General features: G+C 52.6%; 5 protein-coding genes across 9 annotated transcripts in view; 3 read left to right on the top strand and 2 right to left on the bottom strand.

The window, feature by feature from the left end:
• Positions 1-1,580: 1,580 nt before the first annotated feature.
• RGP1 (RGP1 homolog, RAB6A GEF complex partner 1) lies at positions 1,581-7,108 on the bottom strand. 4 transcript variants are annotated; one of them, XM_068973889.1, is made up of 11 exons: positions 6,996-7,108; positions 6,766-6,841; positions 6,532-6,666; positions 6,030-6,166; positions 5,666-5,749; positions 5,415-5,564; positions 5,006-5,152; positions 4,695-4,822; positions 4,303-4,492; positions 3,627-3,778; positions 1,581-2,210 (listed from the first exon to the last, which is right to left on the bottom strand). In XM_068973889.1, the coding sequence occupies exons 3-11, from the start codon at positions 6,645-6,647 to the stop codon at positions 2,193-2,195; spliced, it is 1,122 nt and encodes a 373-aa protein (XP_068829990.1). In that variant the 5' UTR covers positions 6,648-6,666; positions 6,766-6,841; positions 6,996-7,108; the 3' UTR covers positions 1,581-2,192. The 4 variants fall into 4 exon arrangements, with proteins under 4 accessions (XP_068829990.1, XP_068829987.1, XP_068829988.1 ...); XM_068973886.1 differs by having other exon boundaries at positions 1,581-3,778; XM_068973887.1 differs by having other exon boundaries at positions 1,581-3,778; positions 6,769-6,841; positions 6,996-7,102.
• Positions 2,370-3,331, top strand: MSMP (microseminoprotein, prostate associated). The gene is made up of 3 exons (XM_068973890.1): positions 2,370-2,499; positions 2,681-2,789; positions 3,151-3,331. The coding sequence occupies exons 1-3, from the start codon at positions 2,370-2,372 to the stop codon at positions 3,329-3,331; spliced, it is 420 nt and encodes a 139-aa protein (XP_068829991.1).
• Positions 7,109-7,506: 398 nt separating the features above from the next.
• GBA2 (glucosylceramidase beta 2) lies at positions 7,507-18,407 on the top strand. Of its 2 annotated transcripts, none has more exons than XM_068974514.1 (17): positions 7,507-8,054; positions 11,540-11,631; positions 11,942-12,057; positions 13,726-13,944; positions 14,245-14,484; positions 14,712-14,814; positions 14,964-15,117; positions 15,205-15,330; positions 15,527-15,699; positions 15,913-16,017; positions 16,215-16,322; positions 16,422-16,573; positions 16,699-16,805; positions 16,942-17,084; positions 17,159-17,274; positions 17,373-17,564; positions 17,839-18,407. In XM_068974514.1, the coding sequence occupies exons 1-17, from the start codon at positions 7,726-7,728 to the stop codon at positions 18,118-18,120; spliced, it is 2,757 nt and encodes a 918-aa protein (XP_068830615.1). In that variant the 5' UTR covers positions 7,507-7,725; the 3' UTR covers positions 18,121-18,407. The 2 variants fall into 2 exon arrangements, with proteins under 2 accessions (XP_068830615.1, XP_068830613.1); XM_068974512.1 differs by lacking the exon at positions 17,839-18,407 and adding an exon at positions 17,695-17,714 and having other exon boundaries at positions 7,616-8,054; positions 17,373-17,571.
• CREB3 (cAMP responsive element binding protein 3) lies at positions 18,314-22,498 on the bottom strand. The gene is made up of 9 exons (XM_068974515.1): positions 22,195-22,498; positions 21,932-22,079; positions 21,789-21,856; positions 21,583-21,672; positions 20,007-20,113; positions 19,830-19,898; positions 19,144-19,228; positions 18,962-19,046; positions 18,314-18,879 (listed from the first exon to the last, which is right to left on the bottom strand). Exons 1-9 carry the CDS (start codon positions 22,330-22,332, stop codon positions 18,563-18,565), a joined length of 1,107 nt encoding a protein of 368 aa, XP_068830616.1. The 5' UTR covers positions 22,333-22,498; the 3' UTR covers positions 18,314-18,562.
• Positions 22,499-22,926: 428 nt separating this feature from the next.
• Positions 22,927-27,122, top strand: part of TLN1 (talin 1) — a 31,779-nt gene continuing 27,583 nt past the window's right edge. The window contains exon 1 of the mRNA XM_068973972.1: positions 22,927-23,037. The gene's annotated coding sequence lies outside the window, so the exon portion shown is untranslated. The remainder of the gene's footprint in view (positions 23,038-27,122) is intronic.

Here is a 27,122-nt window from a genome sequence, read left to right as displayed (position 1 = left end):
CCCTGTGTGCCTACCTCCTCTTCACTACAGGCGGGAACTCTCACCCCTGTCCCATGACCTCACACACACCAATCCCCCCTGCCTACAGCATGACCACCACTCCCCTCAAGCTCTCTAGCTCTCTCACTAGTGTCTGGCCCCCATGGGGTTGGCGGGAGGTTGCAGGAGCAGAAGGAAGTCTATGGTCCAAGCATCAAGAGTGTCAGCTGCTGTCCCCACAAAGGCAGCAGCAGAGCTACTGGCCACTGACACGATTTCTGGGCCCTTGTGTTGGTCAAGCCTTTGAATCCACCTGCTCCAGCCCAGAGAATTCCAAGGCCATGCCCCCCACATGCCAGCCTACATCAGGGCACCCCGCTCCTGTTTTTTTTTTTTTTTTTTCCTCTTGTTGCTCCTCTGAGATGGAAAGCATATCAGACCTGACTAGGGTGAAGGTGCGGTACAGTCCTCATCTCCGGCCATGTAAGCTGTCTTCTTGGAAAAAGACAGGGAGTTTGGAGGACTGATGAAGCTGTTTCTGAATGGTGACAAGGTGAGAGGGAGGGCAGTCCTCTAGAAGTCAGCCAGAAGTAGTTGGATTGGAACCACTGGGTTACAGGGAGCGGGAGTCTAGAGGTAAATGGAATTGGAGACTTAGAAGGAAAATAGAATAAGTGCCAAAGTGCTGACCCTGTGGGTAGGAGAGTGATAGCTGGAACAGGGGTCTTCGGAGTGTGAAATAGCGAAAGTAATCCGGTGTGGCTGTGGCAATTAATACCAAAGGCCGGCATTAGACACGAGAAAGGAGAACTTGAGAGTTCACAGGAGATGGGAAGAAATAGTTCAGAAACCTTATGAGGAAAAGCAGGAGTCCCAAAGTTAGCTGGAAGGATGGAAAAAGGATACGTCTTCCCAGGAAGAAGTGAGGGCTCTTGACCTAGCAAAAGGAGGCTTATCAGCAACTCTGTTCTCAAAGTGGACATTTAGAGTTTCAAGGACACAAGGACCAAAACCATCCTGGAGGTAATTTTTGCAGGAACTGGTAGGATGAAAGGAGCATACATGTGCAAGTGAAAGAAGTCTATAGCAGCCCCAACAGAAGCCGTGGGCCATGCACACAGGGCTCCTCCGCATCATTCAAAGAATGGAACATCTAGCACCGACCACAGGAGTTTACTCTTTCTGGAGGGCTATGTGCCAGGCACAGCGCTAGGAGCATGACATGCATTATCTCATGGAATCCTCTTGATGATCCTATGAGCTGATATCACTATCCCAATTTACAGACAAGGGAACAGGTTTAGAGAGGTGAACTAACTTGCTCAATATCACATAGCTTTTTAGTAGAATTAGGATCTAAATCCAGAGTCTGACTCTTAATCACCTATCTTCAGGTTCTCCAGAACCTACAGGAAATCCAAAAGAGGATGTCAGAGGATACGTTCCTAAATCCTCATTCCGTAACATACAGGAGGAAAGAAGGGCCTCTCTTGTGAAAACTGGAATGACCCATATGGTAAGGGCACTTAGAGATGTTCCTCTTTGAAAAGAACCATTCCCAGATATGGCAAGATCTTTTATTTGCTGTGTGTTTGGGGTGATGAACAATGGATAGTCTTATCTCTGGGATGCCTGTAAAAAAAAGAAGACACCTGCCCCCAGCCCCTCACCCCTAACCTCTGAGGGCCAGCCATGTCTCCAGGACACTGCAAGGAGACCCTGCCCTAGGGTCTGAGAGAAACCTTCTCCACACCAGGTGCCTGTTTGCTCTCCTGGAGCCTCTGGCCGTCGCACCCTACTGCATCTCCTTGGTTTGGCTGGGGCACAGGATTAGCCATCCCCAGGAAATGCCTCCCTCCGGTCCAGGCAGGGATCCCAGCGTACACACCCCTGGAGAGTGTGTGTGTGTGTGTGTGTGTGTGTGTGTGTGTGTGTATTACAGGGCGGGGGGGAGATGGTGGAATGCTTCCTTCTCTCCAGGCCAGGGAGAGTCCTGGGGACCACCTGGGGGCCCTCACCCCGCCCCCTCCTTGCTGGGGAAGTGCCCAGTCCAGCGCCCCTTCCCCGGCCACCCTCCTCCCCCTGGCTATGCGGGGGCATGAATCAGCTCTCACAGCTTATTAAAGCTAGACCTCTTGTTTTCATGCCCTCACCTCAGGAAACAGAGTTACGGCTTTTCCAGCTCCTCTCAGCAGGGGGCCAGGGTCCTCACTTTATAAACATCCCCAAGCCTGTGAGAACAGAGGGCACGGAGATGGTGTAAGACAGGCGCCCAGGGGAGAGAGACCGAAGCTAAGGCTCAAGGAGAGGAACAGAGAAGAGCCAAGGAGACGAGGCCAGAGCAGCCTGAACGGAAGCCAAGAAGGGTCCGAAAGAGCTGCGCTGCCGGAATGGCCCCAAGGACACTCTGGGCGGGACAGGCTACGGGAACTCGGGGAGGCTGGGGGGTCATCTACTTGGTAGCATCTCTGCTCCTCCAGCACCCAGGAGTCCACAGCAAGTGCTACTTCCAAGCTCAAGGTAAAGCTGCGTGAGGTGTAAGGAAGGATGGGTGCAGAGGGCACTGGGAGGAAGGGCTCAGAGATGGTCCCGTGGCAGCAAACGCAGACTCCCTGGAGCTGGGACATAGGAGAGACCACACGCAGGGGCAGTGTGCCCTTACTGCTCCGCTCTGGCTCTAACGTTTCCTGTTCTTCCCCAGCCCCCTGCCACTATGAAGGGAAGTATTTCACCCTGGGCGAGTCTTGGCTGCGCAAGGACTGCTTCCACTGCACCTGTCTGCATCCGGTCGGTGTGGGCTGCTGTGATACGTGAGTGACCAAAGGTGGCCAGAGAGAATGGCTCCGATGTGAGGGACTGAGCTGGCCAGGGTGTGACTAGATTGCTCTGACGTGAGAATGAACGGAGTAGCAGTAAGAGGCTGGCTGAACCGGACGATACCAACAAGAAGGTGTGAGAGGCTTCAGGTTACAGAGTGAAGGGAGTTAGGTGGATCTGGAGGGAAAATATTCCTGCTCTGAAATGAAAAAAATCCATATATGGCAGGCAAGAGAAACTCTGCAGGGCCGGGGGCACTGGGGAGACATGGGAGGAGCGCCGGGGCGGGGATTCGGGTCAGGGATAGAGGTGGACCTTCACTGTCCTGACCCTTCCCGTCCTTCGGTTCCCCAGGTCCCAGCATCCTATCGACTTCCCTGCGGGCTGTGAGGTACGCCAGGAGGCAGGAACATGCCAGTTCTCCCTCGTGCAAAAATCTGACCCTCGGCTGCCCTGCAAAGGGGGAGGGCCCGACCCAGAGTGGGGCTCAGCTAACACCCCTGTGCCTGCGGCGCCTGCTCCCCACTCCAGCTAAACGCAACTGACTGCCCTTCTGCTGACCGCCCACTGCTGCTGCCACTTCCAGGGAAACCACTAGCAGCTGCCGATTTATTCTGAATAAATAAGTTAATGCTCAGCCGAAAGCCTGCCTCTCATTATCTGTGCCACTGGACCCCAGGTGGAAACAATGGGCCCTACTAGAGCCCAGGGGCTGAGTTCTCAGGATCCTGAAGAAGGCTGTGCCACGTGGGGCAGTTTCAGATGGTTATAGTGCTGGTGCTGGGGCCGGGGGCCGCGTAGGAGGCCAGGGTAGGGCTTGTAGGCAGCACCTTGATGGGCAGGTCCCAGCTGAAGGTGTCCACAGGCACTTGCTCAGGCCCCGTCCAAGTGGCGGGCTCGGGCTGTTCCATGGGAGGTAGGAGCACCAAACCGGGTTCTCGGGAGGTGACAAACTCAAAATGCAAGCGCCACTTCAAGGATACTGTGGTGGGGGTGGTGGGGAGAGATAAAGGCAGAAGCATTAGAGGCCAGGAGTAAAAGCCAATGACAGGATGTGGTTAGCAAATTAGAAAACAAAAACGAAACCCTGTATTCAGGAAGAGCGGGGAAGTCATGGGGCAGGGAGCCAGGATTGAGGATTTCGCTCAAGAAATCTAGTGTGTTGTCACTGGAAACGTGACAATAAGGACAAGAGCATCAAGCACCTAAGAACCCAAGTGTGGGACAGTCAGGACTTGGTAGCTTGAAGCAAATGCTCTGTGGAATCAGAGATAAGTGTACCACAGGGTCCCAGTGGGCAGGGGGAGAGGAGATTTGCACAGCTGTTAAGAATTTAGGGGTTCGTGCACCTAAGAAACAGGTTGAAGTTCTGAGGAAGTGTTAAGGGTCAGAGGTTGGATGTGGAAACTTCTGGGCGTGTGTTAGGAACCAGAATCCATTATACTGTACCAAAGCACAGCATTTTACCCTGGGCTCCCCTCGCCCCCAACAAGGTCAGGGTCTCACCAATGGCTGTGCAGAAGCCTGGGGTGGAGCTGAGAGGGATGGGGAGAGAGAAGCTGGTTCTGGTCGTGTGTAGGCAGGACTCCTGGTGCCGGGCATGAGTGATGTGGGACACCGAGGGGGCACCTCCTGCCCCGCGGCGCCGCTGGTACTCAGGCTGCACACGCTCCTCCGTCTGTAAGCTCACTGAGAACTGCGATCAAGAAGACAAGGGTGTGCAGGCAGGCACAGGGACGCGCTGACTCTGGACAGGAGGGCAGCCCAACCTCACGCTGTTTTACCAGAGGGCCCTGGGTGACGCCCACTTCTCCATGCCACCTGTCTTTCTGCAGGCCCTCGCCTTCCACCCTAACCCTTCAGGCCCAGTTCCCCCAAAGTTCCTGCTCCTCTCTCACCTGCAAACAAGCTACAGTTCCTTCTCCTAAGTTTAAGGTCCCCACCACATCCTCGCCAAGTCTGTATACAGATTTGAAGATGCCAAATGTCCCAACTTTTCCTCGGCCATCACTGATGTTGTACAGATCTGGGGAGAGACGGACACAGTAAACCTGGGGTCCATACTGGGGAGTCTAAAAGGTGGGCCTGCCTTTATGATCATGAACTATCTGTGGGTCCTCAGAAGAATCTGGCAGTTAGGAGAGTCTGGCTCTGAGACAGGAGTACTACAGGGGAGGAGGGGGCGGGGCAATTCTGGAAGGATCCTCACGGAGGCTTCGGCAGGATGTGGCAGCCATGAGGCGTTCCCCAGCCAGCTCAGTGAGCCACGAATCCTTCTTTCCACCTTCATCCTCCTCTAGGAATGGACTGGATGGGGCTACAGCCTCATCCTGGGGAAACCGGACATCTTGAAGGCCTAGAGAGAGTGTGGAGAGGTGGTGGGAGAGAAGAGCAGTGGTTAGGGTTTTAGATGCCAACTGTCAGGGTTGAAGGTACAGGGCGCCACAACTGAGGGGTAGGCATCTCACCTGTGCTCCAGGACTTTCTCTCCCCAACTCCCTCACACCGTAACTAAGATCAGGAAGCTTCCCTCCAGCCCCTTTCACAAACTCTCTAAAGAGCATTACTGCTTTGGTGAGGCTCTTCCCCAGCCCCTCCCTCCAGGAACCCTTGCTTACCAGTGAGCACAAGAACCCTCAGAGGGACCCTCAGTAAAGTGATGGGTGAGTTGACACGCTGGCAGCCAATGGTCAGTTTGTAGACATACTTGACTGACTGACCCCGAAATGAGGGTGGTCCCTCTACAGGCAGCACTTCGCTGTAGGAGTCTGGTTGGGAGGCAGTAGTCAGGGCAGCCAGAAGTAGCCGGAGAGGTCCTCCCTCCAGGAGCCGCAGAAGGCAATCCAGGGGCCCAGGGGCAGTCACTCACATGATTTGGACTCTCCAGGGTCTAGCCTCAGGTCACAGAAGAGGATTTTTGGTGGAGTGGAAAGGATACACTGACCCCTCTCACCTAAAAAATAGAAGACTGCAACTTAATAACCTCATTGTCTAACGTTGGAGAAGGCTAGCGCAGCAAGTGGGGACAGTAAGCACTGCCAACACGGGGCAAGCCATTCCTCTTTCCTCAAGGTGAGACAGGAACAGCTTTACGCCCCCTAGAGCAATAATTACACTCCACCACAACCCCAATAGGACAGAGACTGTAATGACCCACCAGAACAATTTGACAACTTCACCCTTGGGTAACAATGATTCCATCCCCCTCTGAAGGCAAAAGCCCCATCTCTAACCTCGGTGTGGGAGAAAGACAGTCTGGCTCTCAGGCTGGACATCCGGCTGACTGGAGTCGGGGGGAGGAAGTGCCACTCGACTCTCACTGGCGTGGAACTGGCAGTGGATTTGGGCACTGGCCCAGGCCAGAGCCTCACTATGGGAGGAGGAAAAGAGGGCATCAGAGGAGCTCCTGACCTCACAAATGCTCTCCCAAACTCCCTACCACACTGAGACCAACACAGAGAGATGGCTGTCGTCCGGATCAGAGAATCCAGAACCCCAAAGAGAAACCATTATACACAGAGAAGTATACCATAGGTAGCAGGGGGAGGAGAGAAGAAAGGCGAGCTGAGGGCTATGTCACCCACATCTTCTGTTAACTAGCCCTTCCCTACAATGAGAGCACAATGAACAAGGTGGTGGTGATGTAGCCACAGGACAGCCTGAGCTCTGGCCCAGCACTACAGATAGCAGGCTTCCTCCCAGAAGGGCCGTCTTCTTCAGTACCAGTGTCCCCACCTGGATGCAGAAGTGGCCGTGGGGGGCAGGGGATTGGTGACTGTAACCACACACTCCAGGGCCTCCCCTGCCAGAAACACAGGACCTCTGCTCAGCTCTGCTACCACTTCAATCATGGCAGCTCCGGGATCGGATCTAGAAGGAAACAAGGGGTATCAGAGGTCAGTACCACGGCAGGGAAGGGTGTCTCGGGCGAGCCTGGGGGTGAGGACCGAGGAAACGGGCGTTCAGTACCACGGTGTCAGAGGGAAGCGCCCAGGTTTGGAGTGCGGGAAGGCGGAAGGCAGGTACGGCGGCAGCTGACCGGGCACTGCAGAGGGAGACGGAGCCGCTTAGGGTCCCAGCCCCCCCGCCCCTAGCGGCGCCAGGTCATCCCCTCTCTTCCCCGCCGGGACCCCTAGGCCACCCCCGACCCCTTCCCTGGAGGTTCCACCTCCCAGCCCGGGGCCCCGGCCGCCCGGCACCTCGCAACCAAGCCCGGATACCCCTCAGATCGAAACAGGGGACCAGACTGAAACAGGGTACTCGGTGCCTCGAAGGCCTCGGCCGCCCGCCCCTCCGGGCCCGGGCCAAGTACGTGGCTGCGGCCGCGGCAGAGGCGGGACTTCCCTCCGAGTCCCTTCCGGCCGGAAGCGCCGGGCCGGCTATGCCGGAAGGGGCTCGGGTGGGCCGGCCGCCCTGGGTCACCTTCCCACGGGCTGGTACCCGGGCGCGGGCGCCGCCCCGGACACCGGCCGGCGGGACCCGGCGCCCACCGCGGGGGGGCCTGGTGCCGCGGCCTGGGGACGGGGCCTGGGCTGCGGCGAACTCCCAGGCCGGTCCCGGGGGCGGTGCCTGGAGGGCCGGCCCAGGGGGCTCCTCCCCTCTCCGCGGGCCCAGTCGCCCTTTGGCCGGGCCAGCTAATCACCGCGGCCCAATGACGTCGAGACCCGATCCTTCCCGCCCAGGTCCCAGAGAGACAACCGAGGGTGAGACCGTGGCGGCTTTATTGCTGTCGCCGCCGCCGCCGCAGCAACAGCTACCTGGTTGCACAGAGACACCGGCTCGCCTCAGCTTTCCCCAGTGGCCCGCTTTCCGAGACAACACCTAAAAACCATCCACGTCCACATCTGGGCTTGGCTGGCCAGATACTTGGTACCAGAAAGCTCGGGAACTGAAACCACCGAGGTCCTGGAGACCCAGGATCCAGGGAATATGGGAACCGGAGTCCCAGCCTCGGAGCAGACCAGCTGTGCCAAAGGGGATCCACAGGCTTCTTGCCCTGAAAATGGCACGGAGGCTGTGCAGGTTACAGACTGTCCAATCCCTGAGGACAGTCAACCCCAGCATGAACAGGGTTACAGCAGTGCGGAGGACTCCGGGCAGCTGATGGCTTCCTACGAGGGGAAAGCTAAGGGCTACCAGGTGCCTCCCTTTGGCTGGCGCATTTGCCTGGCTCACGAGTTTGCAGAGAAGAGGAAACCCTTTAATGCCAATGACATCTCGCTGAGCAACCTGATAAAGCACTTGGGCATGGGCTTGAGGTGAGTCGATCCCATTGCCTAGAGGACCTTGTGCCTCACTTTGTTCCAGCAGAGGCAGGAAAGGGTAAGAAAGCAGGAGGGTGCCTTGTCCTGGTCAGGTGGCCCCTATCTATACCCAACATCATCTAAGCCCATAGTTTTGGAGGGTGAGACCAAGTCAGGTCTCTTTGCAGCCCACTTCCTTCCAGTAACTGGTCTTTTTAGCAAGAAAGGGCATTTGAGCCTTGTAGTAAGCCTTACACATCTAGGCTCCCTCTCAGGTGCTCTCTCTTCTCTGAAGACTGCCCTTTGGGATTAGTTATACTTTGTGACAAGGTAGAAAAGATACTTTGGCTGTTTCGGTATTGATACAATGTTGTCTTCTTGGAGGGGAGGGTTCTCAACTCCAGATCCCCCTAAGCAACTGGAGTATTCACTGAACCTCACTCACTTAGGCACAGCATTTTATAGTCCCAACACCCTTTGGCTTCTTTCCTCAAACTCTGGCTCCAGGGAGTGGTTGAGAACTTGCCTGCTCTCAACCCTAAGGAGAGGGTGATGAAAAGTAATATTCACTCTATTCTGGAATAGATGGCCCCTGATATAAAAAGCAAAGAAGACCTTTGACCAGAATGGCCCTGCCTTAGGTGTTCCTAGAGATTAGTTATAATCTTCCAGAGCATTTCCTGGTCCCCTGCCCCAGCAAAGGGTTGCAGACAGGCTGAGAGCTTATCCTGGGCTGTAGGACTCCTCCGGATCCTCACTGAGTGTTGGGACCAAGACCCAGTAACAGAGACAGGTGCCTGTGAGGACAGAAAGCATCACCCTGAGGTCATCCTGAGTCAGTTGCCACAGTAAACACAGAACTGTGGAGGGAGGCTTCAAGTATGGGAAACCTAGCTTTGACAGCCTCTTAAGTAGAGGTTCCTTCTCTTCTGCGGTCAGTGCTGTGGGGTTGGGGTGGAGAGCCCATGGACCTAACCCAAGCCCTCGGCAGTGGGGAGGGCCTGTTGCTGCCTGGGTGTCTGACTCCTTTGACAGTTCCTCTGGGTGGCCTGTAATAGAGCACAGTAATTCCTCCAGGCTGCTTCTGAAACTGACTTGGCTAGTTTTGACCCTAAAAGGCTTTGGGTCAAAACAGGATCTGGGGCCAGGGTACTGAGAGAAGCACCTTGGGGTGCATGTGGTGGGAACAGTGAGGTCAAGAACCTGTCCATGGGCATGTTAGCCCCTCCATCCCTAAGTATAAGCTGAATCACAGATGCCTGAAGCTGTCCTCACCCCCTGGACTCAGATCCCCATCCCAGGACAGGGTAGGGATCACTGACAAAGGGGTTTTGAGATGAGATGAGGTCCTGCACTGAGGAGAATGCAGGGGTGAGACAAGAATTCTGAATGATTAAGTTGAGGTTGAAATCATGGAAAAGGACAAATAGATCAGGAATAGCCAGCTGCTCAATGGTGTGAGAGAAACATAGGCCCTAAGAGGGAGCGGAATTGGGGGTACACTGATCAGGAGCCCCAGTAAGACAGAGTTCTCTTGGCCTCAGAATGGTAAGAACTCAATTTTGGTTGCTCTCCCTTTCAGCCCAAATCCATTCATTCAGTAAATATGTACTGAGTGCTTGTTCTGTGCTAGACACACCTTTGTTCTGCTATCTTCACATCTTGCATTTCTCCCTCACCGCCCTAATCGGAGCTGTGCCCTCCCTCCATTTGGCAATCCTTTCTGGCCACCAGTTTCAAAGTCCAGTTTCCTCTCAACTGGCAAAGAAGAGCTGCCTTCCCACTGTTCGTCTTCCCTCTGTCTCCCCTCACTCCCAGAATGTACCCTCCTGTTCTTTAATCATATTTCTCCTTCACTTGCTCCTGTCCTTGTTTATTTCTCTTATGTTCCACTGTTTGTACATATGTTCTTTATAAACCCAGCAAATATTTGTTGACTGCAGACCAGGTGCCCTGCCCTGTGCTTGAAGCTGTGGGTAATAAGCAACAAGTCTTTGTCGCTGTCCCTTTCCCCAGGGAACTGAAAAGTATGTCAGACTCACATGAGGAACACTAAAGTAACAGGACAGTGTCTGATTGGGAGCTGAGATAGTGTACGTACAAGTAGTGATGATATGTGACATGGATATTCCACTTTGTAGCTTTCCTATCTATTGTGTCATTTGTGACCTTAGAAGGGCACAAATGTGCCAATAGAAGGTTATCTACTGTGCCCTTCCAACCATCCCTTGAGGTAGGAAGGGCAAGAGTATCCCCATAGATTCAGCAGGGTTACTTACCCCATTACATAGCTATAAGCAGTGTGCTTGAACAATGGGGATAAATGAATGAACTGCCGAGGGAGGAGAGTGGAATTGGGAGAGAGTCCGGCAGGAAGGGGTTGCTTAGTGAGGACCCACTCGGAATGGAAACTGTAGAAGTATTAGGCTGGGGCTTTCCTGGTGGCTCAGATGGTAAAAGATCTGCCTGCAATGCCTGGGTGGGAAGATACCTTGGAGAAGGAAATGGCAACCCACTCCACTATTCTTGTCTAGAGAATCCCATCGACAGAGTGCCTGAAGAGCTACAGTCCGTGGGGTCACAAAGAGTCAGACACAACTGAGCGACTAACACACACACACACAGACACACACACACACAGCTGAGACAGAGGTCAAAGCCTTGAATCCCAAACAGACGCACAGACACACACACAGACACACACACACACAGACACAGAAACACACACAGACACACACACAGACACAGACACACACAGACACACACGCAGACACACACACAGACACACACACAGACACACACACACACACGGCTGAGACAGAGGTCAAAGCCTTGAATCCCAAACAGAATCATTTGCCTATTGGATACAGAGCTGTGATAAGACCAGGATATATTGGGGTTTTTAGAAGGCTTTCCTGGGATATAATAAGAGAACAAATTAGAAAGCTTACAGTTTAAATGCTGAACTTAAAAAGAGAGACAGAAAAAGGAAAAAAAAAAGAAAAAGACCTAAAAGAAGATGGCCCAAAATGTATATGGGTGGGATTTTTTTCACCTTCCACTTAGTGCATTCTCCAGATTTTCAACCTTTCATAATCAGAAGAAAAATCATTTTAAAAAAGAAGGAAGCTATTGCAGCAGCCTATGCCTGTTTATGGGGTGGGGATGATAATAAGTCAGGAAACTAACTGGCCCTTTCAGCACCTCAGACAGAAGCTCCTGGAATAAATTAAACCAGTGGTGGAGTCAGAGGTGAGGAAAGATCAGAGAGCTCCTTCTAAGGACAGTAGAGAGGAGAAACAAAGATAGTCCCATGCCATGACCGGGGGTGACTGGGAAGATGAGAAGACCTTGAACTACAGAAAAGTCAAGAGAAGAAATTTGGAAGTGAAGGCAATGGGTCCTTGGAATAGTTAAACATGGGAAGTCACGGCTGGGTGTCCAAAGAGAGAGGTGATTGCAGCCCCTTGCCCTGACCCACAGCACCCCTTGCTCCTCAGGTACTTGCAGTGGTGGTACCAGAAGACCCAGGTGGAAAAGAAGAAACCTTTCATCGACCTCATCAACTCTGTGCCCCTGAGACAGATCTACGGTGAGCCTCACTCCAGCCCTGCTCAGTCAGAGAGGGCAGCATCCAGGCCCACGTGGAGCTAGGCAAAGAAGCCTTCAGCTTCTTTAAATTGCACTGACCCATTTCCTAGGGTTTCCCCCCACCCCAGCTTTATTGAGATATAACTAACATAGAACACTGTATAAGTTTAAAGTGCACAATGTGTGAATTTGATATTCTCCCCCGACCCCCCATCCCAGGTTTAGGGGAACCCATCTCTATAGTCTAGAAAGTGATAAATGGGCTCTTTTTCATCTCCCATGCCCCTCTGACATCGTAATTCTTTCTCTAGGTTGTCCCTTGGGTGGCATTGGGGGAGGCACTATCACCAGAGGCTGGAGAGGCCAGTTCTGTCGTTGGCAGCTTAATCCTGGAATGTACCAGCACCAGACAGTCATCGCTAACCAAGTAAGAGCCAGGAGGTAGAGCAGAGGTCCCGGACAATACTTCCCAGGCAAGAAGGGTCTCTTGGCTAGTGTAGGATGTGGCGATTAGAGATGTACATGATTCCATCTAGTATTTTCAGGATGTTTTCTGTGTGCCAAGCCCTGTGCTGGGGTGTACTATAGGAATGAGACACTCAGAGTTCATGTTCCTTGAAAGAAAAAAGGTACCCCTATGCCCTTTATTTCTCTAATAAATGCCTCCTACCTGCCTTGCTGCCCCATCTCCACTGATTGAGCCTGTCCCCAGCCACAGAGAGTCAGACAATTCCGGGATCACTTAACCTGCTTGAAAGATCAGAAGGGAAAACAAACCAAAAGTCTGCAAATGCACAGGAAAACATGCATGCACAGAGCACCCACTGCTTGCCCTGATTTGCCAGCCGTCAGCCACTTCGTCACTGCTAGGCCTTTGATTGCCAGAGGCATGTGGGCTACCTTTCATCATCACTGTCTAGTGCCCTCCCATGTTGAGTTGTCCACCAGGTTCCTATTTCCTGTCTGAGGGAGGCCTCCAGCTCATCTTCAAAGGAGAAATGACTAGCAGACCTTGAATTCTATTAATGACACTGCCTTTCCTAGTTCAGGTTCACCAGCCCTGTCCAAGGCCCCAGACTTCCTCTCTGGCTCATCCCTGAGGTATCCTGAGGCAAATGCCTTCCAGAATCATGACTCTTTTTTTGTATAATATTTAATATGTAAAGATAGTTCTGTAAGGGAAGTACCATTATTATGCCCGTTTTACACATGAAGCAACTAAGTACCATGCCCAAGGTCACATGGTTGGTAAATGGAAGCACTGGGATTCAGAACCAGTTTTCTCTGTGGTTATAAGCCTGTAATGTTAACCATTACCTACTATTCCAACAACATAAAAAAAAATTATTTGATGTATACATTAAAGATATTAGGCGTACTTTGAACCGAGGGAGGAGATATTAACCCCTCACAGCCTGTACCCTCCAGAGCAGTCAGGGAGTCAGAACGTAAACACATTATCACATGCTGGACTGGAAGGGTAGGGGGACACACAGGAGAATGGCTCACTGCTTGAGGGGAGAGATGGCATTTGATCTAGGCCTTGAAGCATGAGGGGTTTTACCAAAAGGAGAATAAACACATGCAAAAGCATGGAGAAGGAAATGTATTGTGCTCAAGGAACAGTATTTGATACGACCAGAATATAAGGGCTTGAACAAGTAATGAATCTGATGGGCAGGGAGAGGCCACCTCAAGAATGAAACTTTGAAAGCCAGGTAGGTGAGTTTAGATTTTAGCCTGAGGGCCACGGAAGTCACTGAAATATTATAAACACAGACTAACATATCTTGAGTTCTCTGTAAGAAAGATCAGTCTGAAATCCAGATGGGGTGGGGCAGAGATGGTGTGGGGCTGTCTTAGGGCAGTTAAGACCAGAGCAGTGAGAAGGGAGAGCAAGCAGGGAGAAAGACAGAGAAGGCACGATTTGCAGTGATTCATTGAGTGTAGGCGGAAGGCCTGGGGGAGATGGAGTTAAGCTGTGGGGCGCGGGTCACCACTGCAGGGTCTGCAGGGGAGAAGCTACTCTGAGGAGAAGGGGTCTCATCTGAGATACCTGTTACCCCATTCCAGCCCACGTGCCTTCTTGGTTTAGTTCACAGTGTGTTTGCGCCGGAGAGGACAGACGGTGTACCAGCAAGTCCTGTCGGTGGAGCGCCCGAGTGTCCTGCGCAGCTGGAACTGGGGTCTGTGTGGGTACTTTGCATTCTACCACGCCCTCTATCCCAGAGCCTGGACTGTCTATCAGCTTCCTGGCCAGAACGTCACCCTCACCTGCCGCCAGATCACACCCATCTTGCCCCATGACTACCAGGTGAGGCTCCCTCTTGGTTTCCTCTGTGCTCTCCCTTCCCCAGGATCTCTCTCCTGGAAGTGTCATGACCTGTGCAAGACAGGGGGTGGGGCGTGAACTTCACGCTGGTTTCCTAGGACCACCACCCGATTGGTCTTCTGGCTCCTAGTAGACAGCTTGCCAGGCAATGTGGGGAGATGCAAGTGGAAGACACTGTATTAGCGGGTATCTGAGTCAGCTCCTCGGTGCCAAGGACTGATCCTGGGAAGTGGGGCCAAAGGGCTACACAGGGACCCTCTGAGTCTGACCTTCTGCTCCCAGGACAGCAGCCTGCCTGTAGGAGTCTTTGTATGGGATGTGGAAAATGAAGGGGATGAAGCCCTGGAAGTGTCCATCATGTTCTCCATGCGGAATGGACTTGGTGGTGAAGACGACGCCTCCGGGGGGTTGTGGAATGAGCCCTTCTGTCTGGAGCGTGATGGAGAGACGGTTCAGGGGCTGCTGCTGCATCATCCAACCCCCCCAAACCCCTACACCATGGCTGTGGCTGCACGACTCTCGGTATGGGGGTGCCTGCCCTATAGCACTGCCCTGAAGCCCTGCTGTCAGCCTGACCCGAGCCCAATCCCATACCACTGTGGTCTCTTCACTTCCTCAGCTCCTGAGTCCTATCCTCACCATAGCCCTCGAGCCGGTGGAATTTGGAGGTGGGAAGATGTAGAGGGGAGTTAGTCAGGAGCCACGCACCTATGGAGTTTCTCCTCACAAAGTCTTTGACCCCTTAACAGGCAGACACAACGGTAACCCACCTTACAGCCTTTGACCCTGACAGCGCCGGGCAGCAGGTGTGGCAGGATCTACTTCTGGATGGACAGCTGGACTCCCTCGCTGGTGATGGGGGGTCTCACGGGGAGGTGGAGGGAAGAGAGAATGTCCCTGTCTTCAGAGCAGGGCTGGGAGGCCTGGTAACCAACAGGCCTTCCTATGTCAGGGATCTCTGTGGCCAAAGTGGGTACTCACTCATTTTGTGCTTCTCTCAGGAAAAAGTCTCCCTTCGCAGAAAGGAGTAGGCATCGCTGGGGCTGTGTGTGTTTCGGGCAAGCTGCCACCACGAGGCCGGCAGCGCTTAGAGTTCTCACTGGCTTGGGACATGCCCAGAATCATGTTTGGAGCAAAGGGCCGGGTCTACTACAGGTGACGGGAATGGGAGTGTGCACGGATCATGGTGCTGGGGCTCTGAGTAGAGCCCATGTTCTCATGCCTCCCCTTCTGCCCACCTAGGCGGTACACGAGGTTCTTTGGCCCAGATGGTGATGTAGCACCCGCCCTCAGCCACTATGCCCTGAGCCACTATGCCGACTGGGAAGAGAAGATCTCGGCTTGGCAGAGCCCGGTGTTGGAGGACAGGTGCCAGTGGAGCCCGTTTCTTGCCTTTCTCCCAGACCCTCACACTTTCACTAAGACTCCCTGATTCACTCTCCACCACCAAAGTCAACAGAGGTGGTCTGGGATTCACTTGGGACCCCTACTTCACTGAACCCCAGAATCCTTCCTTTCCTGAAGTGCCACCTCATAAGACCATTACCTCCTCCTGCCTCCCCAGATCCTTGCCTGCCTGGTACAAATCTGCACTGTTCAATGAACTCTACTTCCTGGCTGACGGGGGCACAGTATGGCTGGAAGTTCCTGAAGACTCCCTGCCAGAGGCGCTGGTGGGCAGCATGGGTCAGCTCCGCCCGCTCCTGCAGGAGTATGGCCGGTTTGCCTACCTTGAAGGTACAAGCTGCCAAGGGGGCATGGTTTGTGTCCATGAGGCCAGTTAGTGCCCTGCTCCACGGCAGGAGGATGGGTTTTGCCTATCCCAGGGTACTGGCTAGAACATGAAGTGTGATGGCGCCCTACACCCCAATTCTAGAGGTGTGGCTAGGTAGGGCAGTATGAAGAAGCAACAGGAATCCTGGCAACGTGTTATCTCTTTCATTTCTGCAGGCCAGGAATACCGCATGTACAACACATACGATGTCCACTTTTATGCTTCCTTTGCCCTCGTCATGCTCTGGCCCAAACTTGAGCTTAGCCTGCAGTATGACATGGGTGAGAGTCCCTTTTGTGCCCCTTCTGCTTCTCAGTTCCCCACAGCCCTGAACCTCGGTGGTCCCTGACTTCTCTTCCACTGACATATGTGGATCCTGCTCACCAGTTCCCCTTGAGTCACACACACAGTTCTGTGTGCGACCCCAAGCCTACCCACTCCCTGCCCCGCACCCCCCCTTGTGTATCTGCTCCCCCAGCTCTGGCCACTCTCAGGGAGGACCTGACACAGCGGCGGTTCCTGATGAGTGGGGTAACAGCACCTGTGAAGAGGAGGAACGTCATCCCCCATGATGTTGGGGACCCAGGTACAAGTCCCTCCAGCACAAGGGCGCGTCGCTCCCTCCGTTTCCGCACCCTCCACCTGAGCCCGCAGTGCAGATGACCACATTTCCTCCCCTCCCCAGATGACGAGCCATGGCTCCGGGTCAATGCGTACGAGATCCACGACACTGGAGACTGGAAGGACCTGAACCTGAAGTTTGTGCTGCAGGTCTATCGGGACTATTACCTGACGGGTGACCAGTGTTTCTTGAGGGACATGTGGCCTGTGTGTCTGGTAAGGGACACGTGTGCAGTGGTCTGTGTACCAGGGGCATGTTTCTGGGTGTCTGGGGAAAGCCCAGCTGGCTACTGTTGTCTTTTCTTAGTATCTTGGTCTTCAGTATCTTGATCCCTCTCTAGGCCGTGATGGAGTCTGAAATGAAGTTTGACAAGGACCATGATGGACTCATCGAGAATGGAGGCTATGCAGACCAAACCTATGATGGATGGGTCACCACAGGCCCCAGGTTGGGGGGTAGGGATTTCCAGGGCCTAAGGTGGGGAACTGGGCATCAAGGGATTGTGGGCTCAGTGTGCCTATTATATTGTATAAGAGTGGCTGGAGCTGCCAGGCTGATTCCCCCAACCTGTGTCCCTCATCAGTGCTTACTGTGGAGGACTGTGGCTGGCGGCCGTGGCTGTGATGGTCCAGATGGCTGCTCTGTGTGGGGCACAGGAGGCCCAGAATAAGTTTTCTTCCATCCTTAGCCGGGGCCAGGAAGCCTATGATCGGCTGCTGTGGAATGGTGAGTTGGGGGATCCTAAAGAATCTCAAGGCAGCTCTGGGAGGCAGGAGACTTACTTTGTCCTCCCTCTCCAGGCCGCTACTACAACTACGACTGCAGCTCTCAGCCTCAGTCCTATAGCATCATGTCTGACCAGTGTGCTGGCCAGTGGTTCCTAAGGGCCAGTGGCCTAGGAGAAGGAGACAGTGAGGTGAGAGACTAGGAGGAGAAATCCTAGAGAAAACTAAGGGTTTTTCCTGGGGGTGGGAAGCAAGTATAAAAGACCGTGTTTCTTCCCTGTCCCTCTAGGTGTTTCCTACCCAACAGGTGGTCCGTGCTCTCCAAACAATCTTTGAGTTCAATGTCCAGGCCTTTGCAGGAGGGGCCATGGGGGCCGTGAATGGCATGCAGCCCCGTGGTGTCCCTGACACATCCAGCGTCCAGTCTGATGAAGTCTGGGTGGGCGTGGTCTACGGGCTGGCAGCCACCATGATCCAGGAGGTAATTCACTCCCTTCCCCGGCTCTCTGCCATCTGTACCTTGGCTATCAGACTCCTAATAACCTAATTCAATGCCATCTTATCCATCCAGAGAGCCTCCCCTCTTCCTTGGCATTCATTCTATTGCCTGTCTTCAGGCTTCTGCCTGTGAGCCAAATTTATCTCCCCCACTAGCCAGGAACTCCCTGAGGGCAGAGACCCTATTATCTCCATCTGTCCAGCTGAAATAGCTATTCAAGGGTTGCCAAGTAATGACTTCCCTCTCTCCCCTACAGGGCCTGACTTGGGAGGGCTTCCGGACAGCTGAAGGCTGCTATCGTACTGTGTGGGAGCGCCTGGGCCTGGCCTTCCAGACCCCTGAGGCGTACTGCCAGCGGCGGGTGTTCCGCTCACTGGCCTACATGCGGCCACTGAGCATCTGGGCCATGCAGCTGGCCCTGCAGCAGCAGCAGCAACATATAAAGGCCTCTGGGCCAATATCCAAACGGGGCACAGGACTATGCACCAGGCCCAAACATGGACCAAAGGAAGCCATGGCAAACCCGAGCCCAGAGTGAGTCGTGTGAACCGTGGAAGGAGGCGCTCACAGCCCAGCCTTTAGCCTGACCTTTCCTCTGCCACCACCCCACCCCCAGTCTCCTGCAACCCTGAGCCACCAGGACAATCATGCCCTCCCTTCTACCTACCCACCGTGCCAGTAAAGAGGGGTTGAGGGTGAACCATGTATCAGAATCACTTATTTATTTCTTTCTTCACCCCATCCCCTCACTGCATGACGTGTTCAGGGAGGTCATCTGATTCTCCTAGGCCCTTTCATGGGGTGACAGACATACACAGGTTCAAATAAAAGACCCAGAAAACCAGTGAGTGTGGTGTGTTTGAGTCCTCAGGCTTCCTGTCAGGGCACAGGACCTGAGGCTAGCCCTCTCCCATTCCCTTTCCTCCACACACAGACTAGGGGGCACCAGACACTGACAGAGGGCCCCCACATCCTCACATCTAGCCTGAGTATCTGCCCTGCAAGATAACAGATGTGGGCCTGGGAGTAGGGAGCCATCCTTCCTTTCTTGTGAGATTTGCATGCAGGGGAGAAATGGACTCTGGGCAGGAGCACTCTGAGAAACTATCAGGCAGTGGCAATTGCAGGGGAGGCTCTGCTCTAGGAGCCTGGGGCATGAGATGGAAGAGGCAGCAAGAGTTGCTAGCAGCCTGGAGCTCATGGTCCAAGCTGTCCTTTGGTACCTCTGACTGCAGGGCAGGTGGCTCCAGCTGTGGGGGGTCCTCGCTGGGGAGGGCACGAAGCTGACGGGACAACACTGAGGAGACAAAGCCTGTTCAGGGGCAGGCTGGGGCTCTCCCCTAGCCCCTCCTTAAGTGGTATCCTCAAGGTGCTCTCACCTCTGTGCTCAGCCGGCAGGCTCCCCCTTGTGTCCGAGGAGTACATAGCAGGTACGAGGAGGAGACAGAAGGAGAACAGTAGAACCTGGAGCACAGGAGAAAAGAGATGAAGAAGGGCTCTGCGTTGCACCCCTCTCCCTGCCACCTGAGAAAAGAATATCTCCTTCCATCACCATCCTCACCAAGACACAGGTGCTGCCGCTGCTGGCTTTGTTTGCTGTCTGAATCACCATGGCCTGGAGTCTCCTCAGCTGATCCAAAAGGGACCTGAAGAGGGGACAGTGAGCACCCCCAGCCTGGCACCTTGCCATACAACAAAACCCTCCTGTTAAGGCCATCCCCTCCATGTGTGCACTGGATCCTCTCTTACTTTTTGCAAGTGATCCCTTCTGTGACCAAAATACCAGACCTCATGAACACAAACACACACGTCTCTGCCCTGACTTAAACTTCTTTTGCAAACCCTTCAGTGGTTCTCCACTGCCTGATCAACTCTGTATACAATCCTCACCAGGGATTATATTCTCTATCTTCTGGCCCAACTCACCTATTTTAGGGTTCCAGCCAGACTGGACTAGGCTGTGTCCTCTCTGCCTAGAATGCTCCCCACCCCCATCCCAGAATCATATCTTCTATCAAACGCCATCTGCCACATGAGGTCTTACTCCCTCTCTTCCTTCTTGATACTTATACTTGTGAATTTATTCCCCATTACTGTGAGCTTCATGGAATCAGAGACCCACTAAAGACCAAGCATCAGACATACGTGAGAGATGCCCGGTGACAAATCAAATATGGAGCAGGAGAAAGACTGAGACAGTATTAAGTGGGAGGGATGAGAAAACCCTGATGTGAAAGAGCTGCTTACAGATTCTGTTCCTCCAGGAGCTGTACTTTGTTCTGTAGCTCCAGATTCTGGGCTGTGTATTTCAGGACCCTGGAGGAATAACAGGGATGTGGGGACATGGCCTGTATCCTCCCTTCAAAAACCTCACACTTCCAATTACCTGTTTCTCCCACCCCCGAGTCTAGCTCCCTTTCATACCTGCTTTCTAAACCCCCCACATACACCTTCTTCTTCCTACGGCTCTCTTGAGCAGACTTTTTGTTTCGAATCTTCCTCCGCACTCGTTTCAGGACTTGTTCCTCCATCTGGGAGAAGACAGGAAAAGGGATCCCATCAGAGGAACATTAGACCGAAGAGTTTGAAGGCAACCGAGTTCAATCTTCTCAAAGCAGAGATTCCTTCTACAATTTCCCTGACCAATAGGCACTCTGCTTCTGTCTGAATGCTTCTGTCCTCACAAGCCAAACCATTGTAACAATTTTGTTAGATAATAATTTTTTTTAAAAAACCTTCCTTATGAGCCAACATCTGCCTCTGTTATTTCTACCTGTCGGACTTACCTAGCACCTAATCTCTGGGGCCATAATAGAACAAAGGTCTTCAGCTATTTTAAAGCACTTGACATTTCTTCAGAGTTTTAAAAAAAAAAACTGGGCAAAAATTTTAACTCATCATCTTATCTCTTCTCAGGATGGACTGCATCTTCTTAATATCTGTCAAAGATAATAGGCTCAAAACTTAAGCTTTTTGGCCAATGTAAAAGAAAACAAGATAGTTACTGCCCTTCTAGTGGCAACACTATTAGATAACTGGTATCTGATGATACAACTGGGCTTCCCTAGTGCCTCAGCAGTAAAGAATCTGCCTACAATGCAGGCAACTCAGGAAACACAGGTTCCATCCCTGGGTCGGGATGATCCCCTGGAGAAGGAAATTGCAACGTACTCCAGTATTCTTGTCTGGGAAATCCCATGGACAGAGGAGTTTGGGGACCATAGTCCATGGAATTGCAAAGAGTTGGACACGACTTAGCGACCAAACAACAACAACTAAATCTGATGATACAGCTTCTAAACCCCATTCTCTTCCTTAGTAGCCATATCACACTGTTGACTCAACTTGTACTTTTTTTTGGCCACACCTCGCACTTGTGGGATCTCAGTTCCCAGACCAGGGGATTGCACCCTGGTGCAGACCAGGATTGCACCCTGACCCTGAGCAGTGAACGCACAGAGTCCTAACCACTGGATTGCCAGGGGATTGCCTCAACTTATATTTTTGAGAAATTAAAATTGTTAACCTTTCTGTTAACAGACATTGATTGCATCATAGTATCACAATACTGTGCATGTGAAGCTGCCACTCATTGCTTGAAACTCCAAATTTTACATTTACTCTTTCTATACTACTTAATTGTTATACTACTTGTTATACTACTCTAATACTTGATTTACTATTCAGCTACAAGTAAATTAGCATGAAACCAGTGAAATATAAGTATCAGAGCCCCGCGCTTGTACAGTACTTTCCAAATCCCTTTACTAATATTACCCTGATAATTTTGAATTCTTAGTTAAAAAGAACACCAAAATTTATAAAAGCACTACAAACCAGGATCTGTCCTTGCAAGCAGTATACTAACCACATGCCCCAGCTTCCTACTCAAAAATGTGCTAATCTCTCACCTCAATTCTTTTTCAAGTTACTGATACAAAATTAACAGAACTGGCCTACTTGGAACTCACAACCCCCGTCCCCACAATGGCAGACTTACCTTAGTGAGTGGAAGCATCCCAGGCAAAGTAAGCCCCTCCTTCTCCAACAACCTTTTCTCCTCCTCAGTCAGTATCAGCCTAGCAATCTCCTGCGGTTCCGGAGAGATGGGCAGCAGAGTTGCAAAGGGATTTCAGAAAGTAACGCGGAATACTGCCCCGACCCGCGCAATACGGAAATAATCCTCCTGTAAATCAAGTCAAGTACCTGATCTGCCGGCTCCTCCACACACAGTGGAGTCATCTGAGTCCCCTCTTTTCCATAGCTCTCATTATCTGCAAAAGGGAAAATATGAGTAGTCAGGCCTCGGAGTCCTCTCCTTTCCCAAACTTCACTTATTTCAGGCTTACCTAGATCTATGGAGACATGCTCTTGTGAGAGAGAATAGGTGTGGTCATGCTGGACAAGACAGGAGTTAGAGCTGCTGAAAACGTTCAACGATGATGGGGGACTCCGCAGGCAGCTCAGGAAATCCTCCACGTCCCAATCGCTCAGAGACTGCACAGGGTTCAAATTAACAGGCTTTGACCATCACCACCCCCTGCCTCAGGGACACCCCCACCCCGCCCACAAACCCGCCTCACGCCTCCCCGACTCAGAGCCCCCCACTCGCCTCAGAAAGTGGCAGCTCCCAATCCGGCGGAGACGCCAAGGCCTCGTCGGGCGCCGCACCCAAACCACCGCTTTCCTCTAGCAGAAAGCCTAGCAGGTCACGGTCACCCGGGTCCAACGCCAGCTCCATATGAGACATTTATGGAAAAGATGTGCAGAAACACAGGAGTTCACCTCGCCACCCGGACCCTATCCCCAACCAGGCGTAACCCCGACGGACTGTCAGTCGGCCCCACCTATCGGCTCTCCAGCGGCGTTTTCCTCCTAGCTGCTGGCGAAGGCTCTGAAACCGGGACACGCCTTCCAGACTCCACTCCCCGCTAGACTTCCTACAGAACACAAGTGACGCACCTACCCGCGAGGCATGCCGGGAGTTGGAGTCCCCCACCCCACCCCGACGCGGAGGCTGCCGCTGTACGCGCCACGTCCAGGGCGCGATGCAAATAGAGGGGACGTGCCTTCCGCCCCCGCAGTCCCTGAGGGCGGGCATTCTGAGGAAGCGGCTCCGCCCCGGGCTAGAAAAAGGAAGGATTAGAGCCTAAAAGGGAACTAGGGCGCAGTTCTGGCGCTTCCTCGGGACTGCACCGCACCCTCGCTTCCGGCTGGGGAGGGGCTGCCGGTCGTCAGCGGGCCCCCGAGCATCGAGAGCTGGGGCCAGAGCAGCTTCCTGCAGTGCCCGCGACCATAGAGCGCGGGCCCAGGGCGCCGCCCGCGGGTGGGGGACGTTCCCGGGACGGAAGTGGCCGAGAGTGTCGAAGGGAGGGCGAGGCCGCAGCCCGAGAGCCACCGGGAGAACGAGCGGGTTAGCGGGCCGGCGGGCGGGGCACAGAGCCGGGCAGCGCAGGTAGGCCGGACCGGGCGAACTGGGCCCTCAGGGTGGGGCCGCGACACCAGGCCTGGGAGGCGGGCGGGCAGGGCCCCTGACTTCTGCGTCTGTTTCGGGTCATGTTGGAGAGGTTCGCGTCCGGTGTATCTCTGGTTGTGCTCTGAGTTAAATAGGCCGTTTTTCGGCAGCCAGGCCCTTCCTGGAGCAGTCCTCGGCCTAGGATAGTTTTGAGGGAGGGTGAGGAGTGGGTGGCAGTGTGACGCAGGGCGGGGATCGGCTTTGAGGTTAGCTGATAGCGGGTACGTGAGCAGGAACGGGTGAGTTGGAGATTAAGTGGAGTTGGGTTTTAGGAGTTAAGGTTAGCTTTAGGAGTGTACAGCTGGGGTTAAAATTTAGATTTATTAGTGTGAGGTGCGTTTTGTGTAGGTGAAGTTTGGATTAAGGGCATTATTTTGTTTTCTGTAACGACCAACGTTAGAGTTCAGGTTAACGTATGTCAGAGTTCAGGTTAAGGGTCAACAACAGAAACTAAGTTAGAAGTCCAGTTTTAGGGATTAGAGAAGGTTAGCATAGCCAGTACAGGGGATAAACAAGAAAGGGGTGAATCAGGAATCAAGTGACAAATGAACTTTTAGGTTTAGGGATGAAGATTCAGGGTTAAAGGTCCAGAGTTGATGCTACAGGTAAAAATTAGATCAAAACTGGGGATCAGGGATTGGATTCAGGTATGTGGTAGGACAGGGATGCCTGTCAAATCCAGTACTGGGAATCAGGAGACAAATTATGGTCAGCATTAATGTTAGAAATTTCAGGCAGTTTTCTGTGCTGTAGTTGAGGTCAGGGTAGTTGATCTCAGGCAGGTGAAATTTAAGAGACTGGCAGTAGGTAGATGCCCTTGTTTTGTGGGGAAGGCTTCTTTGGCCCAGGGAAATGACAGACTAATTTCAGGCTAGAGTTCTGGGCTAGCTGGAATTGCTGGCATCAGGGATTCCAGCTTAATTCTATTCTCTAAGCCTCAGGCTCTTGCTGTGACCACCACAGTTGAGGCGGAGGGTTCTTGGATCCTGTTGTTTACAAGGTAGGAGTTAGAAAAGAGTTAGGGACCCAGGACATGTACAGGACTTAGTAATCGTGGTGGACTGCCTAGGGGAGAAGGGACTGGTGATTAAGGGGGAAGCAGACCAAGGACACTGTTCCCATGCAAGAAGAGGATGGCTTAATTCTCTGAAAGTTCAGCCCTACTACCTCCATTTTCCCTCAGTCTCTTGAAATTAAGCCTTCCTCTCCAACTCTTCTCCCTGGCCCTGCATTTCACACCCTCAGGCATACCCACCGACAGAATACTTCCCTTGCCGTTAGCTTTCCCATGCGGTTCATGTTACCTTCTCAGCCTCAGTTCTGCCTCCCTTCCCACCTCTTAATCCACACATCCCACCTTCATTTACCCTCATCCACATCTGAGCTTTCCCATCATTTTAAAGCACTCTCCCGCCATATATTTACCTGCTCATTCACCTACATATCTCCTGTTTATCTGCTAAATACCCCACCACCAGCTCAACACTACTGCCAAGCCCTCACAGCCCCTGCTATATACCATTCCCTGATTCTAAGCCTCCTAATTTCTTGGTCCAGTTATAGATCCCCTTCCCCCACTCCCCCAACAGAAAAGAGGAAATGAGACCCAAAGAGGAAACTGGGTCTTGCTGATCCCACGCCCAACCAGGCCACTGACCACACCCCCTTTCACTCCCAGCCTGACCCTGCCACTGACCACAACACTGTCCCCTACCCAGCTTGACCCAGCCACTGGCATCAGCCCATCCCCCTCAACTCCATTTTTACTTAGACACTGCCAGCGTCTCTTCCCTGTCCCCCTGTTCCACTCATTCAACCTGATTTAGCCACTGACCACACATCTCTTCTCAACCTCCTACCGCCTGACCTGGCCTCTGACCTCATTCCCTGTCTTAGCCTGGATTCACGTAATTGTTCTTCCTCTTCCCCCAGGCTGATTCAGTAACTTATTATATCTATATTTTTCCCACTGTTATCTTCCCTAGCTTGTCCTTGCATTTTTCTCTTCCCCCATTTCCAGTCTGGTAATAGTCACTAAGCCCATCCTTTCTGCCCCTACCTGACTGCTAACTGCATCCCCTAAGGCAGCCTCATGTTTGCATTCTTACCTCCTCCTGTCCTTTCTTTCCCCTCTCCCCAGTACCTTACCTAAATTCAGGCACTTTGAAGTACCTGCTGATGACTGGAAGCTGTGGGCTTCCAGCCTCACTTTGGGCCCTGGTTCCTGAGTTAAGCTTGTCATCAGATCCTGTTGGTTCTACCTCTTCAAATTTCTGATGAGTGGCATCCTCTCCTCCATTCTAATTCTGGCTTCATTACCTCCGACTTGTGCCAGTGCAGGGTCTTTATAACTAACCTCCCAGGTAGCTGCCAGAGTGAGTTTCCTGAAGTCTAGTTCTGGTTGTGCCCCTTTTCTGATCATCGCCTCCCTTGGCCTCCTGTTGCCCTCTTGTAGGTGAAATCCCGCATCTTCTTCCTGAGTCCACCCCTGCCTTTCCATCCTAACCTTGACTTCCCCATCACTGCTTACTTGCAGGTACCCTGTGCTTCAACCAGCCTGCTCCTCACTTCCCTGAATGCTCCTCCGTGATTTCCTGCTTTTCCACCTTTGCTTATGCTATTCTCTCTGCCTGGAATGCCACCCCTGACTCATCTCCGGCTGGCTGGAATAGTGGAGAGAGCTTGGGCTTTGGAGTCAGAAAGACCTGGGTTTGGATCCTGGCTTCACAACTTATTAGCTGTGTGACTTTGGACAAGCACCTTGAGCAAGTGTTTAACTTCTTTGAGCCTGAGTTTCCTAATCTGTAAAAATGAAAATAACGACACCTACCTTGCAGGGTTGTTGTAAGGATTAAATGAAATTGTGTACACAAAGCAATTGACATATCGTCAATAAAACATAGATCATTGTTTTTTCTTATTATCTCTTTTTGTTTAAATCTTAACTTCAAATGACACTTTTCATGGAGACATTTTAGTCCCCTTTGCCTGACCTGAAAGGGATCTCTTCTATGAGCGTGTACTGTTTGGTTCTTACCTCATCCTGCCTTCTATTATAACTCTGTATGTAGCTATCCACTCTGCTGAGGGCAGACGTGAGTGCTTACCCTTCTTGGTTCCCAGCCACTGAGAACCAGGGCCTTCCCCACAACAGACCCTCAGAACTGCTCACTGGAAGACTGGAAGGAGAAAGCCCACACAAGAGACATTGGGGCTGAGTGTTGTGTGCTTGACGACAGAGGTGGAGTCTTTATGGGAAGATAACGTTGTTGTGATGGAGCTGTGTAGGGGCTGTGTGCTTGAGATAATGTGTATGTATGTAGAGACTATAAGTAACTTTGTAGGAAAGAGCTCAATGCATAGGCTGGGGTACATTTAGGGAGAATGAATATTCATGGATCAGGATGGAGGTAGGCAAGGGTTATGCTGGGGGAGGTCAGGTCCAGCCCTTCAGCTGCCCAGTCCAGCCCTAAATGAGCCTGCCACAGCCTGAGGCCGGATATGTCAGTCTCACCCACAGCCCTCCCCTCCTCCCCGCGGTTACAGACTCAGAGGCCAAATTTGGTAACAGACTTAAGTGTTACTCCCCCCAGCCCTCTTACATTCTGAGTCTGTCTTCAGCTTTCTCTCTCCCTCTGTCCCTCTCTGTAACTCCCTGTTTCTCGGCAGCTCCCTCTGTAGGTATCTGCTCTGACTATATTCTCTATGTCCCCCAAATTCCTTACCCCCAGTACACTTACATTCCATTCCTTGCTGGGATTTGACCTCTGTCCTCTATCCTCCCCCCCACCCCCACCCCCAATTGCCCAACTCCTCTGGAATGCATCTCAGGAATGTCTTGAGGGAGGAGGAGCTCTCTGGGAGGGGGACATGGGGGGGGAATTGTTGCTGTTCCATAAAACATGACAGAAAGTAGAAAGGGGGGCAAAGTTCTCCAGCCGGAACAGGACCTGGATAGCTTCTCCCCTTACTTCCAGGGCCCGCTTCTGTGCTCTCATTGCCCCCAGCTCATTTGATTCCTTTTG

The sequence above is a fragment of the Capricornis sumatraensis genome, chromosome 6 (assembly GCF_032405125.1).
Source record: "Capricornis sumatraensis isolate serow.1 chromosome 6, serow.2, whole genome shotgun sequence".
Classification (NCBI taxonomy): domain Eukaryota; kingdom Metazoa; phylum Chordata; class Mammalia; order Artiodactyla; family Bovidae; genus Capricornis; species Capricornis sumatraensis.
This window is presented reverse-complemented; position numbering and strand designations above follow the sequence as displayed.

Coding starts and splice junctions, on each gene's coding strand:
- MSMP (XM_068973890.1), top strand. CDS start 2,370: ATGGCCCCAAGGACACTCTGGGCGGGACAGGCTACGGGAACTCGGGGA. Junction 2,500..2,680: donor GTGCTACTTCCAAGCTCAAG/GTAAAGCTGCGT, acceptor GTTCTTCCCCAG/CCCCCTGCCACTATGAAGGG. Junction 2,790..3,150: donor GGTGTGGGCTGCTGTGATAC/GTGAGTGACCAA, acceptor TCGGTTCCCCAG/GTCCCAGCATCCTATCGACT.
- RGP1 (XM_068973886.1), bottom strand. CDS start 6,647: ATGATTGAAGTGGTAGCAGAGCTGAGCAGAGGTCCTGTGTTTCTGGCA. Junction 4,823..5,005: donor CACATCCTGCCGAAGCCTCC/GTGAGGATCCTT, acceptor GTCTCTCCCCAG/ATCTGTACAACATCAGTGAT. Junction 4,493..4,694: donor GAACTGTAGCTTGTTTGCAG/GTGAGAGAGGAG, acceptor TCTTGATCGCAG/TTCTCAGTGAGCTTACAGAC.
- GBA2 (XM_068974514.1), top strand. CDS start 7,726: ATGGGAACCGGAGTCCCAGCCTCGGAGCAGACCAGCTGTGCCAAAGGG. Junction 15,700..15,912: donor CCGGTTTGCCTACCTTGAAG/GTACAAGCTGCC, acceptor TCATTTCTGCAG/GCCAGGAATACCGCATGTAC. Junction 16,574..16,698: donor ACATGTGGCCTGTGTGTCTG/GTAAGGGACACG, acceptor ATCCCTCTCTAG/GCCGTGATGGAGTCTGAAAT.
- CREB3 (XM_068974515.1), bottom strand. CDS start 22,332: ATGTCTCATATGGAGCTGGCGTTGGACCCGGGTGACCGTGACCTGCTA. Junction 22,080..22,194: donor GGGAGCTGCCACTTTCTGAG/GCGAGTGGGGGG, acceptor AACCCTGTGCAG/TCTCTGAGCGATTGGGACGT. Junction 20,114..21,582: donor GGATGCTTCCACTCACTAAG/GTAAGTCTGCCA, acceptor GTCTTCTCCCAG/ATGGAGGAACAAGTCCTGAA.